At 48.0% G+C, this 21,654-nt stretch overlaps 1 protein-coding gene across 1 annotated transcript in view; it reads left to right on the top strand.

The window, feature by feature from the left end:
- The first annotated feature begins 424 nt into the window (after nt 1-424).
- Nucleotides 425-21,654, top strand: part of SYBU (syntabulin) — a 109,863-nt gene continuing 88,633 nt past the window's right edge. The window contains exons 1-3 of the mRNA XM_030218227.1: nt 425-493; nt 685-727; nt 1,952-2,120. Of these exons, the coding sequence (XP_030074087.1) occupies nt 704-727; nt 1,952-2,120 (193 nt within the window). The 5' untranslated portion in view covers nt 425-493; nt 685-703. The remainder of the gene's footprint in view (nt 494-684; nt 728-1,951; nt 2,121-21,654) is intronic.

Raw genomic sequence — 21,654 nt, 5'->3', positions numbered from 1 at the left:
TGACACTGCTAAGGCGCTGCAGCCCCGGGAGCTCAGCTGCGTCACGACTCGCGCCGCGCGAATCTTGTTCTCTCGTTAGACTGCAAGAGTTCGCCAATGTAATAATCATTCACAAATCAAATGATATGAATATAGGGATGAAAACATCAAATAAACTCATGTGTACTAGTCCAGATGACTCTATCCATGATGTCATCTTATTATTATGGGTTGACTGTAGAAATCTAGCAATGCCTAGAGCCAGGTACATCGCCACATTTGTCACACTACTGCACAGTACGGGTTCTATAGCGCTACTCTGTTATTTTTGGTAAGGGTCAAAGGTCTAAAGACAAATTAGGGAGGAGCCCCAACTGCAAGCCCATGAAACACACGCATGATATTGGTGGGGGGGAGGACTGGAGAGAGAAAGAGAACATCAACAACGATTTGCGCAGGACTGGAGAGCTGTGCAGTGTGCACGTCTCATCATACGCATATTAAAGATATTAAGGTGAGTTGATAATATTATTAATACAAATAAAGATAGCAACAGGGCCCAGGGGCAAGCTGAAGGGAAGACAGCAGGAAAGATCCTGCCCCCCAACCTCTTTTCCCAGTGCTGTGCGGGGCTGACTTTTCATCTCTTCATTTGTTTTCTCTCTGTGCGCAGCGTTTTCTTACTGTTTCCCCTCTTTCCCTCAGAGCTTGGAGCCCAGCCGGAATGGGACCCCTCCAGGACCCCAAGGTAAGGCTGGAGAACGGGGCCGTTCGGGGGTTGAGCGGGGGTGGGGGTGCACTCCCTTCAGATCTTGCGGCGATCTCTGTGGCGCCAGATTGGCCCGTAACAAGTTGACAGGTGTCACCAGCCTCCGGGTGTAGCTTTCTGTAATTCTGGGATGGTGGGGTGGCGGCACGGACAAATGTTTTGGGGATATTTTATTTCTATTGGAAGGGGCGATTTTTGAGAAGATACACGGAAAGCAGGAGAAGACGGTGTTTGTGATCTGGGAGAGGCTGTTTGAAAATAGGGATAGTAAAAGGGGACGAGGAATATGTGTTTTTGCAGGGGTTGAGAGCTAGTGCAAAAGAGGATGGGTTAAGGAATGAGCGCAGAGACGCAGGGGTTGTTTGAAAACCTCCTTGATAGGGATAGTAGTGTCCAGCGACATAGCTTTAGGGGAGAGGCTGAGAAGTTTCGGAGGGGGATGGGGATAGTGAGCAGTCGGTTGGGTGGTGTGGGTTGGGTTCAGGTCTAGCAGGTACGTTAGATTGAGACCTTGGTTCTTCTGGGTTCAGGTTAATGCGCAGTGTAGTGGGTTGAACAGAGGGCGGAGATTGTGCGCTGGAGGTTGGGTTTGAGAGGTGCAGACAGTACTGAGAGGGTTGGGTTTCAGAGGGTGTGGATTGGTACACAGCACGGAGGTGGTGGCAGGAGGCGGAGCTGAGGGTGGAGGTAGCACGCAGTGGGTTGGGTTTTCGGGGTTGGTGGCGGTGGTGCGCAGTGACTTAGATAGATGGGAGGGGTTGTTTGGGGAGGGTGGGGCTCAGGGGGATGGGTTTCAGCTTGGATGAAAACGTAGTGGGTTGGGTTTTCGGAGTGGGTGGGGATAATGTTCAATGGGTTGGGTTTTCGAGGTAGGTAGTGCAGTGTTTTGGTTTGAGGAGGTGGGGATCGGGCTGGGCTGCGGGGTGGAGTTAGTGCTTGAGGGGCTGGAGTGCTGAACTGCGGAGTTGGTTCTCTTGTTATGCTTGGGGAGGAGAGGTGCGGGACCGCAGTGTGCGGCGATCTCTCTCGGGTTATTGCTGTTGGCCCCTTTCAGTAATGAGTCAGCCAGTTTCCGTGGATTCATTGGATTTTGCGGCTGAGGGAGGGAGGCGAGCCCGTGGTCGGGAGTCTGTAGCCTTCTGCTGTCGCTGATGTTGACTGACGCGTGTTACTCTTTCCTCCACGATGCAACCGGACGATCAGAAGGACTTCGCCCGCAGCCGCATCCCGCGCCTGGTGCTCCGGCCATACCTCTCCACGCAGAAGCTGTCCCCGGCTTCCGAGTCTCCTTTTTCCGAAGAGGAAAATAAAGATTTCATCTCGGGCTCGGGCCGCACTGCCAGGACCATCAGCAGCAACAGCTACTGTTCAGGTAGGAACTCGCCAGCCCTTCTGGCAACGCTTCTTCCTGCTGTTTGAAGAACCGAATTTTATATCTGACCCTCTTTTCAACAGCCCCGATGTTTGTTCTACATATATTTTTTCTTTTGTGCCAGCCGCAATGACAGACATCCCCCTTAATTTGGATTCACACTAGCAAGAGCCATTCAAACAGGGGTGAAACAAATGCTACAAGGATAAATGAATTGTTAATTGCTATGACAACTACAGTAAATGGAAAAAGTTAGTTAAGAAAATGTCTTTCCAAGTATTGCTGCTTTTTCACTTCAATGCCAAAGCAAAGGTACTAGGGTAGGAGAACTCTGGGCATTTTCTGGGAAACTGGTGGAAATAAGCTCTACATATTTGGCTATTTTTGTTGGTACAAATCTTTTAAAATGATTTAATTTAGAAGGCTCTAAATGTGAGAATATGGGGGTGATCTGTCTGCATGCATTCCAAAATAGCCAGCAATCAGTGTATGTAAACAATCATTGGACATATAAATTATGTTATTTGGATTTTGACCTAATTAGCCATATAAAAGAGCACCCCAAAGTTGTTTAGGAACCTGAATCCACAAAATGGATTGAAGTTTTCAAAGTGTTTTTCATACTAGCATCGTCCATTCTTTCACTGCACATCAGTACTACAGCAACAGATGATTAGTGTAAACTCATCCTAAGAAATAACAAACTGTAAAAGGTCCAGCTCATAGTTTTGCCAAATGTTTCCTTAGAGCATCATTTATTTATCGTGTCTCTCAATTTACATACTGCAGATACTACCTAGAAATTTAATTATTTGGGCTTTGAAATAGCTTTGTTATAACTTATATTGTTAAACTGCTATTTCTCTCTGCAGTGCAAACAAGATATATTCTTAAATGTTACTAAGAACACAAGTATCCTGTGTGTTTTAGGGGCCACCATGCACCGCCCTGTTCAGTTTACCAAGCTCTTACAAAAGTGAGGCATTGCTTAATTTCCCAGAAATAGCATTGAGACTCTACTGAGCACGTGTGAGATGCACTTTGATGGCTCTACCAGAAGACAGGGATGACTCCGAAGTGCTTAGGACTTGATTCTGTAAGCTATTTTCACAAGGACACGGAATTCAAGGAAAGCTTTAGTGAATCAAGCTGCTACAGCTGAGTCATTATCACATTCTTCCTGAAATGTTTAGAGGGAACTCTGGTCAGAAGGTGTTGTAGATGACAGAACCCTCTTAAAGTGGAGTGCTGAGAAACAGGGTTGAAAAAGCAGCTTCATGATATGAAAAGGTATTTCTGTCAGTCCTTTCCTTTGTGTAAGAATTGATTATTGTGTTTCTGCTGCTGGCCTTGGGTGCTTGAATGTGAGGTTGACAAAGAAAATAAAAAACTGAGGTAAATATTCATCTGGTGGCAGTCAGAATTTTTTTTTCACTGCTGCCAGTTTTATGCCATTTGATCCTGTACCATGTCTGGGCACTGGCATTGAATATCCAGATATGTGTGGACGGATGGAACGTAACTGGATAAGTTGAATTGACCAAAGAGGACCGCTTTGTGTGCAGCTGGGTAACTTAACTGGTTAAGCGCTGACTCTGCTTCCATTCCGCCACCAGACTGCCTATGGAATAGCCAGTTTTGGCTTAGAGCCGCTGAATATCAACACCAACCGCCTGTCTGGTTAAGTACCACTGAATACCACAGACGATTTAAGCAGGCAGGAGCCTCTCCTGCCTGGTTAAATTGTTTTATTTTTATTTTATTTTTGTTACATTTGTACCCCGCGCTTTCCCACTCATGGCAGGCTCAATGCGGCTTACATATTGTATACAGGTACTTATTTGTACCTGGGGCAATGGAGGGTTAAGTGACTTGCCCAGAGTAAATATTCAATTGCATTGAATATTTACACTTTTGTCTTTGTGGATAAAGATAATACAGTATTAACTAAAAATTATAAACAGGTGCATTGTCCATATTAATATTGGCAAGATAATGACTAAACAGATGTCAGTTCTGCTTTATTGTTCTTAGAACAGAATGCATCACAATTATATTCCTGCATTATTTATTTATTTCAGATTTGTGTTCCCCACAATCCTGCATTCTTGGTGGATTACAAAGTTATCTACACGGTAATAAAATTCGTCACAAACCTCTGAGCAAAAACAAAGCAGATCACAACAAAAATTGTTTGCATAGCCATTTAGTTGCTCCTCTTCCTCACAAACCTGTGAAATATCCCATCTCCTCATACGCTTTTGAAAATTAAAAATGTTTTTAACTGCTTTCTAAAGCTAAGCAACGCTTCAGCTTTACACATTTTCAACGGGAAAGGTATTCCAGAGCTTAGGTCCTGCAATTTGAAAAGTCATAGCACGAAGACCTACTAATCTTAACAGATCGAAAACTTGGAACATCGAGCAAACACTTATTCTCAGACTTATTCTCAGAAACGAGAGCCATATGAATCTTAAAATCCCCCATGCGCACATAAAGACTCAATCAATACAGAAAAATTAGAATTTAACCAGCTGGACATTACAATAACAAAATCTTGACATTCAAACTAATCAAATATAAAGCATCACACGAAGAACTACAAACATACCATTAGAATTATTCTAATGGTATGTCTGTAGCACTACATACACGTGGTAGTGCTATACAAATGGAGGTAACTGTTCAAATGGTCACTGAAATTTAGGAGTCAGGATGATGCATGCTAAGCGGCAAGTCTGCACGGCAGTTGTGTGCTCAACTGCCATTTATAGAAGACTAGCGTAAGTCTGCATTTATGCACCTAACTATAGGCAGTTAAGCGTGAAAACCTGTGTGTGAAACTGACGCGCCCCTCCCAATCCATGTGCCTCCCAGGTCCACCCCTCACTGAAGTTGTGTACTTTTGTATAACAGCACACAACTTATAGAATAACAACAAATACTACTACTACTATAAAGGTATTTATGCACATAACTGCTAATTGGTGCCAATTAGTGCAGATTAAGGCTAATTATAGCCTATTGCTCATTAACACCAGTTATTAGTGCTTATTAAATTAAGTTATACTTGCAACCAACACTTGCACACACAAATTTAAGCGCACAACTTTCTAGAATTACGGGTACCAGATGAAACACTTGTAAAGCTGTTAGTTCTAGCAATATATGCCTATTTTGATTTTATACCATTTGTACAAAAAAACCCCTGTTGTATAAGTAATCTAGTAATTACTGCATTTCTTTGACGGGGTAAACAAACATGTGGATAAAGGTGAGTAGGTTGATATTATATATCTGGATTTTCAAAAGGCATTTGACAAAGTACCTCATGAAAGACTCCAGAAGGAGAGTCATGGAATAGGAGGTAATGTTCTATTTTGGATTAAAAACTGGTTAAAAGATGAGAGTTTGGTTAAATGGTCAGTATTTTATGGAGAAGGTTAGATAGTGCGGTTCGCCAGGGGGTCTGTGCTGGGACCGCTGCTTTTTAATCAAACATACAAATGGCAAGTGACCGACTTACCTGCAAATGCGCAGTAGAGACTTCCCTCTCTGTCCCGCCCTCGCATCAAGACGTGATGACGTCAGAGTGCGGAACAGAGAGGGAAACGGAGTCGGACTCTGCCGCTGGAACCTGGAAACGAACATCACGCGCACCAACCTCCACCCTCATCCCCGATGCCGCTTCTGCCCCCCTCCATATCGGGCGAGATTTCCAGCTACCCTTCTCGCCGCCGCTCCCTCCCCCCTCCATGCCGGGCCCTCTGCATTGACCTGACAGTGCCTCTCACCTCCATGGGGAAGCTTCAGGCAGCAGCAGAGCGATCTGCTGCTGCCTGCAGCGCTTCCCCATGGAGGTGAGAGGCGCTGTCAGGTCAGTGCAGGAGGCCCGGCACGGAGGGGGGAGGGAGAGGCGGCGAGGAGGGTAGCTGGAAATCTCACCCGTTTTAACGGGCTTAACGGCTAGTATATTTATAAATTATCTAGAGACGGGAGTATCTAGTGAGGTAGTTAAATTTTCTGACGACACAAAGTTATTCAAAGTCATTAAATCATAACAGGATTATGAAAAATTGCAAGAGGACCTTACAAGACTGGGAGACTGAGCATCCAAATGGTAGATGACTTTTAATGTGACCAAGTTCAAAGTGATGCACATGGGAAAGATGCACATTAGAAGTCACCGACCCAGGAAAGGAATCTAAGTGTCATCATTGATGATATGTTAAAATCTTCAGCTCAGTGTGTGGCGACAGCTAAGAAAGCAAATAGAATGTTAGGTATGCTTAGGAAAGGAATGGAAAACAAAAATGAGGATGTTATAATGCCTTTGTATCCCTCTATGGTGCAACTGCAACTCAAATACTGTTAGCAATTCTGGTTACTGCATTTCAAAAAAGATATAGTGAAATTAGAAAAGGTACAGAGAGAGGCCTCAAAAATGATCAAGGGGATGGGATGACTTCCCTATGAGGAAAGGCTAAAGTGGCTAGGGCTGTTCAACTTGGAGAAAAGATGACTGAGGGGAGATACAATAGAGGTCTATAAAATAATGATTCCATATCATCAAGCTGATCAATCCATAGACTGGTGGGTTGTGTCCATCTACCAGCAGGTGGAGATAGAGAGCAAACTTTTGCCTCCCTATATGTGGTCATGTGCTGCCGGAAACTCCCCAGTATGTTCTCTATCTCAGCAGGTGGTGGTCACACACAGCAGCAGCTCTGGCTAGGCCTCCAAGCCTAATCCTTAGGTTTTGTTGAGGCCTGGGGTTGAGGGCTCTTTTGAGCAAGTGCAAACCTGGTGGTGCCAGGTCCCTCCTTTTCTCCCCCCTCCCGCTGGCTCCGTTTAAAAAAAAAAAAAAAAAATATTTTTAAACGTCTTTAAAGGCGTTTAATTCGACGTTTCTTTAAACGTTCATTGCAGCTACTCACTGGGACACCAGTTCGTTACAGCTCGGAGCGGCAAGCAGGTAATTTTACCTTTTTATAGCGGGCAGGGGGTTCCCCGATTCTTCTCCTCGTGGCAATGGCGTCGGAGGGCGAGGGCGCAAAGGGTCGCTCCCCGGATCGCTGGAGCGCTTCTAGAGGGGATGCGGGGGTTTTACAACCTGATTCGCCCTTGATGGGTGATAGTTTAGTGACCGATGAATGTCCCGGTCGTTCCTCCGGCGTGGCGATTTTTTCCCGCCATAAACGCCCATCCCCCGCTCCTCGCCTCCGCCATCTTGGCCGGCCACGCGGCTCGGACGGCTTCTTCGGGGCCGCCCTTGAGGTTGGAGACATTAATGCCATGAACGCCCTTAATTTGGGCGACGGCACAAAAGCGGCTAAGTTAAGCGCCGTTCTTCCCGCGCGGCTCCTTCACGGAGTTTCGCGCCGGACGCCATTTTGGATGCGCAGCATGTCTCTCCCCGCTATTGCGAGCGCCGGTTGAGAGTGCGTCTAGGGCTGTTGCCCAGGCTGCGGAAGTGCACAGTCTGGGGGGTTTCTCCCCCGAGTTTGTTTTGCTGCTGCATCAGGCTTTCCTCATGCAAAACGCTGCCCCTGCTCCCTCTTCTGATAAAGAGGTTGAGGTTCCCAGAGGTAAACGCCCTCGGGTTGATTTCCAGGCCTTGGAGGACTTTTGTCTCCTCCGATGTAGATGAGGGCAGCGTGTCTGAGGTCTCCCAACGATCCTTTGCGGATTCCTTGGAGGAGATAGATCCCCGCTCGGCTGGAGCGGATGACCCCTCTGCAGCGCGGCTTTTTAGCCCAGAGGATTTGCCCAACCTGTTGTTACAGGCCATGGACACTTTGAAGATTTCCTCTCCGGAGGACGTCTCTCCCTCAGCCCCTGTTGGCTCTGCCATTATGCTGGGGACGAAGCGCCCGCCTAGAACCTTCCACGTGCATGATGCCATGCACACCTTAATTGCGGCTCAATGGGATGTCCCGGAAACGAGCCTTAAAGTGGCTAGGGCTATGTCCCGCCTCTATCCTTTGGCTGTGAGTGAACGTGAGGCCTATCTGTGGCCTACCGTGGATTCTTTAATCACTGCGGTGACTAAGAAAACGGCGTTGCCGGTGGAAGGTGGCACGGCCCTAAAGGACGCCCAAGACAGAAGATTGGAGGCGGCCTTAAGGTCGTCCTTTGAGGCAGCTGCTTTAAGTTTGCAGGCCTCAGTTTGCGGCTCCTATGTGGCCAGGGCGTGCCGGACTATGGTGCAGCGGGCTTCCCCCTCGGATCATTCCTTGAGGGCTGATTGGCCGGCCCTGGAATCGGGCTTAGCCTATTTGGCAGACTTGCTGTATGATGTCTGGAGAGCCTCAGCTAAAGGCATGGCTCAGACAGTCTCTGCGCGGCGGTGGCTTTGGCTGAAACATTGGTCTGCTGACCACGCCTCTAAATCCCGCCTGGCTAGATTGCCTTTTAAAGGCAAGCTGCTCTTTGGGGTCGAGCTGGACAAAATCGTGACCGATCTCGGCACGTCTAAGGGCAAGAAATTACCAGAGGTCAGGGCTCGGGTTAGTACTCGTCCCGATACCTCCAGAGGACGGTTGCAGGAAGCCCATCGGTACCGCCCGGGCAAGTCGGGTTCCTCTGCCCCCTCTTCCTTCAAGAGGAATTTCTCCCCCAAGCAGCATTCCTTTCGCAGAGACCGCCGTCCCGGAGGTGCTCCCTCCGGTCCTCCCCCAGGGTCTCGTACCCAATGACGGGGCCTTGGTCCACGCCCCAGTGCAGATTGGAGGACGGCTGTCCTCGTTTCTGGGCGAGTGGACCACTATAACTTCAGACGCATGGGTGCTGGAAGTCATCAGAGACGGCTACAAGCTAGAGTTCTGCCAACCCTTAAGAGACGGGTTTGTACTCTCTCCCTGCAAGTCTCCGGTCAAGCTGTGGTAGTGCAGCAGACCTTGGACAACCTGATCTGCCTGGGTGCGGTCGTTCCGGTGCCAAAAAAATCAGATTGGCAAGGGACGTTACTCCATTTACTTTGTGGTTCCAAAGAAAGGAGGTTCTTTCCGGCCTATCCTCGACCTCAAAGGGGTCAATCGGGCCTGGAAAGTGAGGCACTTTCGCATGGAGACTCTTCGCTCTGTTATAGCGGCAGTGAAGGCAGGAGAGTTCTTGGCTTCTTTGGACATCAAGGAAGCTGTTTTCAATTGCCTCTTCTAGACCTCTATCTGACTCCTTCACACGGGGGACTAATAGTACCTATTTCATATATCAGGTTCTGTATAGTTTCTCTAACCTCCATTGTCACCCAATCATAAGGGGGTCTGTTCTGGGGTGGCATTAGGAGCCGTAATTGAAAACTAATTCCCATAACTACTGCTTTCTGTTTTTCTAGATCTAGGTATATTCTGGACCATTTATGTTCCCACATAAATCTTATTAAACATCTGTCTAAGTTTCTGCAAAGACTGAGTGTCACTTGTATATGATCTACCTTGTAGGCTAAATGTTAGGTAAAGAGAAGACAGAATCTATAAAAATAGAGACAGAGATAGGTTTAGATAAATAGATACATTTTATTTCTTACCCAAAGACAAGTCTTCAAATTGGTACAAATACAGACATCAGATTCTGGTTTCAACCGCACAGGGCTTCGCCGTCTGACAGAAGCGTTGGAGAGGAGTCCTCTACTAAGGCAAACGTCTCCCCTCTTTTATACACAAACCTCTCCATAGAAGTGAATGGTGAGAAACCTAGCTCCTAATATGTCTCAACTTCCTGAGATCATACTTTCCCATGCGATCTGCTATCTGATGTGCCCACCTCCTTCCGTTCTCAGCTACTGCTAATTATCAACATGTTTTGGGAAGCGTTGAGATAACAGTTTCACATCTTCCGGCTGCAATACTTTTCATACCTTTCTCATGAACTCTGTATTACCTCTGTATCATTGTATACCAAAACTAATAAGCTCCATTTTATTCATCTGATCTTTCATTACAGGTGCTATATTTGAATTAAAAATTGTACCAATTTGTGGCAGGACTCATTGTTCAGACCTGCTTTTTGCAGATTCTCAAATATTAAATCACTTACTTGTTGTTTGGCCTAGTCAGTACTTTTTCAGTTGTTTTTAGGCTGCATAGCTTTGGCCAGCAATATTCCAGTGGTAGCCTTAAAGCTAGGCCATATATTAACAAAGCGTACCTGCATATTCCCATCTGGCCTCCTCTCCAACGCTTTCTGCGTTTTACAGTCCTGAGACGACACTTCCAGTTCAGAGCCCTCCCTTTCGGGTTGGCTACTGCTCCGCGGACCTTTTCCAAAGTAATGGGGGTCATAGCGGCCTTCCTGCTAAAGGAAGGAGTACAAGTCCATCCTTATCTGGACGACTGGTTGATCCGAGCCCCCTCTTATGCAGAGTGCGGCAAAGCTATGGACCGGGTAATTGCTCTTTTGAGCTCCCTGGGATGGATTATCAACTGGAAGAAGAGCCAGCTGCGCCCGACTCAGTCCCTGGTGTATCTGGAAGTTCGATTCGACACCCAAGTGGGCAGAGTGTTCCTGCCAGACAATCGGATTGTCAAGCTTCAGGCTCAGGTGGACTAGTTCCTAGTAGCCTCTCCTATTCGGGCTTGGGACTACGTGCAGCTGTTGGGCTCTATGACGGCCACGATGGAAGTAGTGCCCTGGGCCAGGGCTCATATGAGACCACTACAGCTATCTCTGCTGCTGCGCTGGACTCCGATGTCGGAGGATTATGCTGTGCGCCTTCCCGTGGACCCAGCAGTGCGCAAGGCGCTGAGCTGGTGGACGCAGACAGACAAGTTGTCTGCAGGATTGCCTCTGGTGACCCCGGAGTGGATTGTCGTCACGACAGACGCCTCTTTGATGGGCTGGGGAGCCCACTGCTTGGGAAGGACAGCGCAGGGGCTCTAGTCTCCTGCAGAGGCAAGTGGTCTATCAACCTCCTGGAACTCAGAGCCATTCGGTTGGTGTTATTGGAGTTCATCCCGGTACTGGTGTTGAAGCCTGTACGGGTCCTGTCGGACAATGCCACGGCTGTGGCCTATATCAACCGCCAGGGAGGTACCAAGAGCGCCCCTCTAGCCAAGGAGGCTATGAGTCTTTGCCAGTGGGCGGAAGCGAACCTGGAGCAGCTTTCAGTGGCCCACATTGCCGGAGTCATGAATGTCAAGGCGGACTTTCTCAGTCGCCATACCTTGGAGCCCGGAGAGTGGCAACTATCTGCTCAGGCGTTCTTGGACATCACGAAGCGCTGGGGCCAGCCGAGCCTAGATCTGATGGCGTCATCGGCCAATGGCCAAGTGCCGCGCTTTTTCAGCAGAGGACGGGACCCTCGATCCCTGGGAGTAGATGCTCTTCTCCAACAGTGGCCGACACAAGAGATCCTCTATGTGTTCCCGCCCTGGCCCATGTTGGGCAGGGTGCTAGACCGGGTGGCAAAGCATCCCGGCAGGGTAATCCTGGTGGGTCCGGATTGGCCCAGACGTCCCTGGTATGCGGACTTGTTCAGGCTCTCAGTCGACGATCCTCTGCGGCTGTCAGTGGAGCAGGGCCTGTTACATCAGGGTCCCGTGGTGATGGAGGATCCCTCTCCCTTTGGTCTTACGGCCTGGCTATTGAGCGGCAGCGTCTGAGGAAGAAGGGCTTCTCAGACAAGGTCATCGCCACTATGCTGAGAGCGAGGAAGCGCTCTACTTCTACTGCTTACGCCAGGGTTTGGCGTATCTTTGCAGCATGGTGTGAAGCAGGCTCACTTTCTCCCTTCACTGCTCCAATTTCTTCAGTGTTGGCGTTCCTGCAAGAAGGTCTGGAGAAAGGCCTGTCGCTCAGTTCCTTTAAAGTCCAGGTAGCGGCTCTGGCTTGCTTCAGGGGCCGCCTGAAGGGTGTTTCCCTGGCTTCGCAGCCAGATGTGGTGCGCTTTCTCAAGGGAGTTAATCACCTGCGCCCTCCTCTGCACTCAGTGGTGCCTGCGTGGAATCTCAACCTGGTGCTAAGAGCATTGCAGAAGCCGCCTTTGGAACCCTTGTCGAGGGCATCTCTGAAAGACCTGACGTTGAAAGCAGTCTTTTTGGTGGCTATCACTTCAGCCAGAAGAGTTTCCGAGCTCCAGGCGCTCTCATGTCGAGAGCCTTTTCTGCAGTTCACTGAGGCAGGAGTGACTATTCGCACAGTGCCTTCCTTCCTGCCCAAGATTGGTTCTCGCTTCCATGTGAATCAGCAGCTCTGTCTCCCTTCCTTTCGTAGGGAGGACTACCCAGAGGAGTACTCTGCTCTTAAATATCTGGATGTGAGACGAGTCATCATCAGATACTTGGAAGTGACCAATGATTTCCGGAAATCGGATCATCTGTTTGTCCTGTTTGCAGGTCCTCGTAAGGGTCTGCAGGCTGCTAAGCCTACAGTGGCAAGATGGGTCAAGGAAGCCATTGCAGCGGCTTATGTGGCCGCGGGGAAGGTGCCGCCTATCCAGCTGAAGGCTCACTCCACGAGAGCTCAGGCGGCCTCGATGGCAGAGGCCGGATCCGTCTCCTTGGAAGAGATATGCAAGGCGGCAACTTGGGCTTCGGCTCATACATTCTCCAAGCATTACCGTTTGACTGTGGCTGCACGGGCGGAGGCCCGGTTTGGAGCTTCAGTGTTGAGGTCAGGGATTTCTATGTCCCGCCCTGGGTGAGTACTGCTTCGGTACATCCCACCAGTCTATGGATTGATCAGCTTGATGATATGGAAGGTAAAATTATGTATAATCATACCTGATAATTTTCTTTCCATTAATCATAGCTGATCAATCCATAGCCCCTCCCAGATATCTGTACTGTTTATATTCTGGTTGAATTTTAGGTTCAAGTTTAGCCTTCAGTTACTTCAGGAGGACTTCGTGTTCAAGTTCTTCTTTCACTTGGATTCTTCAAGAGTTGAGACGAGTTTGTGTTACAGTGAGCTGCTGCATTCCTCTCCCCTCCGTTTTACGGGGCTGGATTGAGACATAAATTCTGCCGGCACTCCCTCCCGCTTCGTGCGGCTGTAGGGCAGCTTTGTACCCCTCCCGCTTCGGCGGTGTTAGGGTCAGTCAGCTCCTCCCGCGGTTGCGGTTGCAGGATAAGCCAGATCCCCCCGCATCGGCGGGTGTGGTGTCCCTCCCCCGCTCCGCGGGGATGAGCTGGACGGATTCCCCTCCCCCACTTGTGTGGGGATGAGCTGGGTTAATTCCCCTCCCCCGTTTCGGCGGTGGTGAGCTGGGCAGAGTGTCCCTTCGTGGGTGTAATTCTCTAAGTGCTGAGTCCTGCGGATGGAGCTTTGATATCGACATACTGAGGAGTTTCCGGCAGCACATGACCACATATAGGGAGGCAAAAGTTTGCTCTCTATCTCCACCTGCTGGTAGATGGACACAACCCACCAGTCTATGGATTGATCAGCTATGATTAATGGAAAGAAAATTATCAGGTATGATTATACATAATTTTACCATGGAGTGGAACTGTTAGACGTGAATCGCTTATTTACTCTTTCCAAAAATACTAGGATGAGGGGCACGTAATGAAGCTACAAAGTAGTACATTTAAAATAAATTGAAGAAAATATTTCTTCACTTAATATGTAATTAAACTCTGGAGTTCGTTGCAATTAGCTTAGCGGGGTTTAAAAAAGATTTGGATAACTTCCTAAAAGAAAAGTCCTTAAGCTGTTATTAAGATGGACTTGGGGAAAAATCCACTGCTTATTAGAGAATGATGTGGGACAAAGTTTGTCCCTGTCCCCACGAGCTCTGTCGGATCCCATCTTCACAAGCCTCGGAACAGTTCTGATTTTATATATCATTTTATTAAAGTATAAAAAGAAACAATATTCTGTACAACTGTTATTGTACACTACACTGCACAAGGCATATCTTCAAGGGAAGTGAACCATATATGTAATTCCTATGAATGTTTAGGTGATGTTAAGTTGAGTTAGCAATGTATGTTTAAATTTATATGCAAAATTATACATATAGGTTGGGAAGACATACTTCTGCAGTGTAGTTTTTCAATAGCACATTGGGTATTGTATCTCCTGGTGTCGATGATATAGTAGAGCAGTTACCCCATAATTACCTGCATTGTATTCTGTTATCCAGAATTAGGGGACTATGGTATAAATGTTTAAAAGAATATAGGGAAAATTCTCTTTAAAGTACGTTGTGGGTACATGTTGGTTTAACTGTCTTGGGGCAAAACATAAGTGACCATTTGAAGTGCCGTGGAAGGCAACATTGTATGTACATACATAATACAGGAATGTGCAACACCTAATGTGCTATGATGGTTCCATCTGTGACACTGCCACATATTCCTTTTGGGGATATAATGGCTGGAATGGGTATGAACTGAGCACATTATTATTACTATCACAATTTTGTGTTTGAGATTTAATTTGTATTTTGATTTAAGTTTATGTGATGACTGAGTTATAGTATCCTATATAATAACTAGTAAAAAAGGCCCGTTCCTGACACAAATAAAACGGGCGCTAGCAAGGTTTTCCTCGGAGTGTGTATGTTTGGGAGAGTGTATGTGAGAGTGACTGTGTGAGAGTCAGAGTGAAAGTGTGAGTGTGTGTGTGTGAGAGAGAGAGTGAGTCTGGGTGTGAGTGTGTTTGTTTTAGAGTGTGTGTGTGAGAATGAGAGTGTGTGCAAGTGTGTATGTGAGACACAGTGTGAGAGAGAGTGTGTGTGTGTGCGAGAGAGAGAGTGTGTGTGAGACAGATTCTCTGTGAGAGTGAGTGTATGAGACCAAGCAAGTGTGTGAGTGACTGTGTGGCACATAGAGAGTGAATGTGATACAGTGTGAGACAGAGTGTGTGAGAGTGAGAGTCAGAAAGACATTGTATATGAGAGAGAGAGTGTGAGCCTTGCCCTCCCAGTCCATGCCCATCTGTCCCCTGCCCCCTCCATTCATCCTTTTCCAGCAATTCCCCTCTCTCCCTGAGCCCTGCCCTCCCAATCCATGCTCCTCTGTCACCTGCCCCCTCCATTCATCCCTATCCAGCAATTCCCCTCTCTCCCTGAGCCCTGTCCTGCAATCCATATCCATCCATGCCCATCTGTCCCCTCCATTCATCCCTATCCAGCAATTCCCCTCTCTCCCTGAGCCCTGCCCTCCCAATCCATGCCCATCCATGCTCCTCTGTCCCCTGCCCCCTCGATTCATCCCTTTCCAGCAATTTCCCTCTCTCCCTGAACCCTACCCTCCCAATCCATGCCCATCCATGCTCCTCTGTCCCCTGCCCCCTCCATTCATCCTTTTCCAGCAATTCCCCTCTCTCCCTTCCATGACCCCCCCCCTCGCATCCATGCTCCTCTCTCTCCCATGTCCCAGCCTGGCCCGCCCTCTTCTCCCCCCACCCCTTCGCATCCATGCCCCCCCCCCCTTCGCATCCATGCTGTCGTTTCTCCCCTGCCCTCCCGCTCCCATTGTTCAACTTTACTGCCCACCCTCTTCTCTCCCCCCCAACATCCCTTTTTTTTTTTTTCTTTTAAATTTACCTTGGTGGCGGTTCTGGCAGCGCAGCGTCAGAGAAGGAGGCGGCGGGCGCTCCCGACGTCTAGCCTTCCCTTCGCTGTGTTCCGCCTTCTTCTGACGTCATCCTTGACGTCAGAAGAAGGCGGAACACAGCGAAGGGAAGGCTAGAGACGTCGGGAGCGCCGCCTCCTTCCCTGACGCTGCGCTTTGTTTGTTTTTTTTTTCCGCCCTCGACGTCATGACGTTTGCCCTCGACGTCATGACGTTTGACGCGAGGGCGGGGCAGAGACGGCTGGCTGGCTTCACACCATGAATCCACGAACCCTACAGCCAGGGAGTGTTTGAGTGGCTTCAGAACGTTGTCTTCAGAACGTTCACGGTGCATTTTATTATATTAGATTCTCAGCTCCAACGTTCTGTGCCTGGGATGAAGCCACATTCTAAGGTGGTCTGCTAGGCTGTGTAGATCAGATGACGTCAAACGCATTATGACGTGTCTCCTCCTTCGTGGTGCCCGTACTCCAACACCTGGCCACCAGCGGAAACCAAACGAAGCAGTTCACACTGGTGGACTGTCCGGCCCAGAAAACACCGAGGGGGCCGAGACTGAATTGTCCCTTGCTCCCGCTACAGTCCAGCACACAGGGGTGGAAGAGGTGCGCAGCAACCGTGACCTTGCTTGGCTACTACACTGGCTTGCGCTAATGTTTGGCACTGGTTGGTCAAGCAAATGAAAGCAGGAAGCGTTTCTCGGTGGCAGTGGCGGCGGGAAGCCTGCCCTTTTCCTTGCAGTGGTAAACTGACCGGGTGGAGGCAGTGAACGGGTTAGGCAGACTTTCGGGGACGGGAGAAGGGATGTCTCTGTCTCTATAAAGGCCCAGACACTGTGCGCCAGCTGATCGGTGTGCGCCAATTAGCGGGCTTCGGGGGGAACTCGCGACAGCACCACAGCCGCCAGCCCGAGGAGCAGCAACAGCAGCACCACTGCCGCCAGCCCCCGACGGGGGAACATGGCATTGGTAGGCGAGTGAGGCGTACAGCGGTGACCGAGGCATGGAGGAGGGAAGGAACCGTGCCCGGGGACGCCAACACGTTCATGGAGAGCAAATAGAAGGAGGAGGAGCAGCAGTGGCGACGGCACTCCTTCGTCCTTAAAACCTGTCAGCAAAATGGTACAGCTGCAAACCCTTAATTCCTCCGGCCTATTGTTTTTGTTTGCTGCTGCCCCTATAACAGACCTATCTTCAAGCCTTATCCCCTTTCTGTCACCTGCCCCACATACTAAGTCGCCAACACACACACACACACTCACTCTGTCACAGTCTATGTCTCTCTCACTCACACACAGTCTCTCACACACACACATAGTAACATAGTAAATGACGGCAGAAAAAGACCTGCACGGTCCATCCAGTCTGCCCCACAAGATAAACTCATATGTGCTACTTTTTGTGTATACCTTACCTAGATTTGTACCTGTCCTTTCAGGGCACAGACAGTGTAAGTCTGCCCAGCACTATCCCCGCCTCCCAACCACCAGCCCTGCCTCCCACCACCAGCTCTGGCACAAACCGTATAAGTCTGCCCAGCACTATCCCCATTTCCCGCCACTGGCTATGCCACCCAATCTCGGCTAAGCTCCTTAGGATCCATTCCTTCTGAACAGGATTCCCCTATGTTTATCCCACGCGTGTTTGAATTCTGTTACCGTTTTCATTTCCACCACTTCCCTCGGGAGGGCATTCCAAGCATCTACTACTCTCTCCGTGAAAAAATACTTCCTGACATTTTTCTTGAGTCTGCCCCCTTCAATCTCATTTTATGTCCTCTCGTTCTCGCATGTTCACTCTCTCTCTCTCACACACAGTCACTGTCAAACATACATACTCAAAGGAAAACCTTGCTAGCGCCCGTTTCATTTCTTACAGAAACGGGCCTTTTTTACTAGTAGAGTTATAATTTAATGCCAAGAAGTGCAGAGTGGTCATTCTCTACTGCTTATTTCTAACATAAGTAACATAAAATGTATTGTACTGTTCTGGGATCTTGCCAGGTACTTGTAACCTGGATTGGCCACTGTTGGAAATAGAATGCTGGGCGTGATGGACCTTCGGTCTGTCCCAGTATGGCAACGCTTATGTCCTTATGTTCTAATATGGGCAATACTTTTTGGTCTTTTTGTAGTTGGTGAATCCCATATGTTTCTAAATGGAAATGTGCTAGGGTCTCAGCAGTGGCACAGCCAGTGGCATAGCAATGTTGCTTTGGCTAGTGGGGATCCCCAAGCTCCACCAACTGAAGAAGGCCTCTTCTTGTGGCCCGAATGCTCCCCTAAGCTGAGCAGTTGGCGGCATGGTCTATCTGGCAGCCGCCTGCACATTCTTGGATTTTACAAATGTGCAGGAACTGAGCATTGGTGGGGGGGGGGGGGGGGGTGGCGCAGTAGCAGCCCATGGATAGTATCACCGACTGCCAAGCGTAGTGGACTTCTTCAGCTGGCCAGGCTTGGGGATCCCCTTCCAGCTCAGGTATTTATAATTTGAGTTGAAGGTTGCTGGTGGGAGGGCAGAGAGTGGGGGTGTGAGTGGGAGAAAAAGGCTGTGCTCATCCACTTTGGGCTCAGGCCTATCCAAAATTGCTCGTCTGGCTATGTCACTGCTAGGGAGTATTCAGAGTCGGCACCTGTGCGATAAAGGTTGAAGAGATCAGGTTTGGTGCTGGCAGGGATCCAGTGTTCGTGTCTCTGGGAAGGCAAATGATCCCTTGTGGCCTTGCCATTGACAGAAGCATGAATGGGTCAGCTGCACAAAAGTGTTCTCACTTCAGCAAGGCAAGGCTAGCAATAGCTGTACTGCTGCTGTTGCCTGTTCCTTTGGTAAGTGAATGGGCACATCACACATTCTGCAAACCCAAATGTTTCTCGTTTCAGTATTTATAGCATCATTGTCGTCTACTCAAAGCTTAAATCAAATACACATGTGTATGTCGAGGAAACCTTTCCCAGTGCTTTTGAAAGTGTATTGCATATTAAGCTGTAGATTTCACCACACTTTCTGCCTTTATGAAAGACATCGATTTGTTTAAGGAGTTTCCTTGTTAAAACATTTAGACAATTTGGAAATCTACTGTAACAGGGCACACTTGAATTTCTGTTGCGTAAAACAAAAGTTCAAGACCATAGCAGCAAAGCAGTTTCTGTTTATCAGTTGATACTAAAGCACTATACCTCACTCCCTCTCTGTCACTCTGGATAACTGCCATTAAGGATCAGATGTCAGGCTGTGGAAAATATTCTCTCCACAGAAACATCTGGCTCTACACGCCACAGTTGGCTAGGCAGGCTGTAAGTAATAGTGCAGTCCCAATCCATCTCTGTTCTTTCCCTGCATCAGGGAAACATTCTGTAGCTTACAGTTACTTCTAGCACAAACATATTCGCATCTAATACTGTGCATATTAGAAGCCCTTTTGATGCAGAGAAGATTCGAAGATTATATTTTGAAGAACTGAATAAATTGTACTATTTCTTAAAGTATAAAAATGGACCAATCAGGAATTTCGGTGTGGTTACAAAAATTGTGCTTTGTGTTTCACTGTCTGATGATGCACAAAAATATTTTTTTCAGAACTAATTGATCGAGTGTTATGATTTGTGTTGCTAGTTCTCTTGGCTTTAGCCATATATAGTACCACATTATTATTTCTATTTTTGGCCTAAATGCAATAGCACATGGTTTGTGGATGGGCGTCCGTATGCAGAGTCTGGGCATGGCACACAGTTTTGCCAGTTCAACTTGATCATGTGGCTACAAGCTGCCACTTTTATTTTCACTAAAATTAAGGCCTGCTCCAAAGGAAGCACGTATACCTGCAAATTTTTCTCATGAATATTCATTGTGGATATTCTGAAAATCTGACTGGCTGGGGTGCCTCCAGGACCAGGTTTGGGAACCATTGTCCTAGTGGCTGGGCTGGTCCTCAATTAAACATATCTACAAACAAAATGGATACATTATCCTGTCTTCTTATCAGTTCTCAAGTAAAATCCCCTAATAACACTAATGTTTTCAAATCAACCGGCAAAGACACCACCCTTTCAACAATATCCATTGGATCAATCACTGTTTTATTTGGAGAGTTATAAAATTACATCAAAGATCAAGCCTGAAATGACAGCACTGCAAAAAAAAAAAAGATCACCCTAGGAGTTCTTAAGCTTTATAGAATACTAGTAAAAAAGGCCCGTTTCTGGAACGAATGAAACGGGCGCTAGCAAGGTTTTCCTGGGAGTGTGTATGTTTGAGAGAGAGAGAGAGCCAGAGTGAATGTGCGGGTGTGTGACAGAGTGAGACTGTGTGTGTGAGAATGAGAGTGTGTGACAGGGCCCACTCCCCTGTTCCTAATGCCCCTCACCCCGTTCCCTCCCCTCCTTTTCCTCCTCCTTCCCACACTTTGGGTTCCTTAAGGCTTTCAAAAGTCTATGTACCCCCGTGGCCCTAACGCCCAGTATCCGGATACCCCACCGCTTTCCTCCTCACTCCTCCCCCAAGATGTAATACTTTCACGTCCTTCATTTTTAAAAAAAAAGTGTCCCTATCTACCCTGTGTACAAATGCCCAGCATTCAGATTGTGTTCCTCTCGTAAATTTTCATTTCTTTCATTCATTCAGAACTTGCCCCCCCCCTCCCCCCCCCCCCGAACACTTTTGGTTCCTTCAGTCTTTTAAAACTCTCCTATGTACCCTGTGTGCTAATGGCCAGCATTGAGATTGTTTTCCTGTCCCAAATTTGTATGTCTTTCAGTCATTCACAACTCCCCCCCCCCCCCCCCTTCTCCAGTTTAACACTTTCATTTCCTTCAGTCTTTTAAAACTCTCCTATCTACCCTGTGTCCTAATGGCCAGCATTCAGATTGTTTTCCTTTCCCAAATGTTCATGTCTTTCAGTCGTTCAAAACTCCCCCCCTCCCCCATTTAACACTTTCGGTTCCTTCAGTCTTTTAAAACTCTCCTATCAACCCTGTGTCCTAATGGCCAGCACTCAGATTGTTTTGCTTTGCCAAATTGTCTGTCACTGAGGTCAGTGCGTGCCTGCCTAGCAGACCACTTCCGGCAGGCACGGTCCCAAGCACATCCTGTTGGAGGTGAGAATTATTATATAGGATGACAACTCCACTACCTCTTTAAATCCCTGTTTCACATGCTAATACTACTACTACTACTACTATTTAACATTTCTAAAGCGCTACCAGCAAGGGCAAGTTAATTTAATATAGCGCTATCTCAATGGTGTACCTAGCTTTGTTTATTTATTTATTAGGATTTATTTACCGCCTTTTTGAAGGAATTCACTCAAGGCAGTGTACTTAGACCCTAGGGTGAGGGGAAAGGGCCTCAATCAATGCTCAACAGCAACACCAAGGGCAATACTCAGGGTGCAAAAGGAGCTGAAATCTATGGCCTAGTCAAAGACCATCACTACAGTGGCTGGGCTGCAGGTGAAGGGATTACATAAGTTATGTACTTATAAGTTGGGGGAGGAGGATCAGACACTGGTTAGTTAAAAATGGAAGGTCATGGTATCATAAGCCAGTTGTGGATGAGAATGAAGCACAGAGCAGGAAAGTAGTGGACCAAGAAAAATGTATGAATATTTGCATGTAGTGGGAACCAGGTACATGCAAATGTATTTAATGCCTAAACACTGCTGGTATCCTAAACCAGGGGCAACCCATGGGGGATGCAGAGGGATGAGGGGCCATGTGAGGGAGGGGTGGACTCATTGTGGGCCCTCATTTGCATAAGGCAGTACAGGATGAAAAGCAGGGCGCCTGAGGCAGAGCACCCCTCTCCTCCAGGCACATCACCACCCCGCCCTTCCTCCATCCAAGTAGTAAAGGGGTGCACTGTGCAGTCGCACCGCTATTGGCTCTGCCAGTTCCGTTCCCACTCCCACTTTCTGTTCCGCAGTTCCATTTCCCCCTCCTACTTCCTGTTCCGGGGCAGGGGACCGCCAAAGCCAACAGCTGCGCAACTGCTCTATGCACACCCTTACTGCCTGCA

This window comes from Microcaecilia unicolor, chromosome 1, assembly GCF_901765095.1.
Source record: "Microcaecilia unicolor chromosome 1, aMicUni1.1, whole genome shotgun sequence".
Taxonomy (NCBI): Eukaryota; Metazoa; Chordata; class Amphibia; order Gymnophiona; family Siphonopidae; genus Microcaecilia; species Microcaecilia unicolor.
The sequence above is the reverse complement of the archived record's forward strand: the minus strand, read 5'-3'. Positions and strand labels throughout refer to the sequence as shown.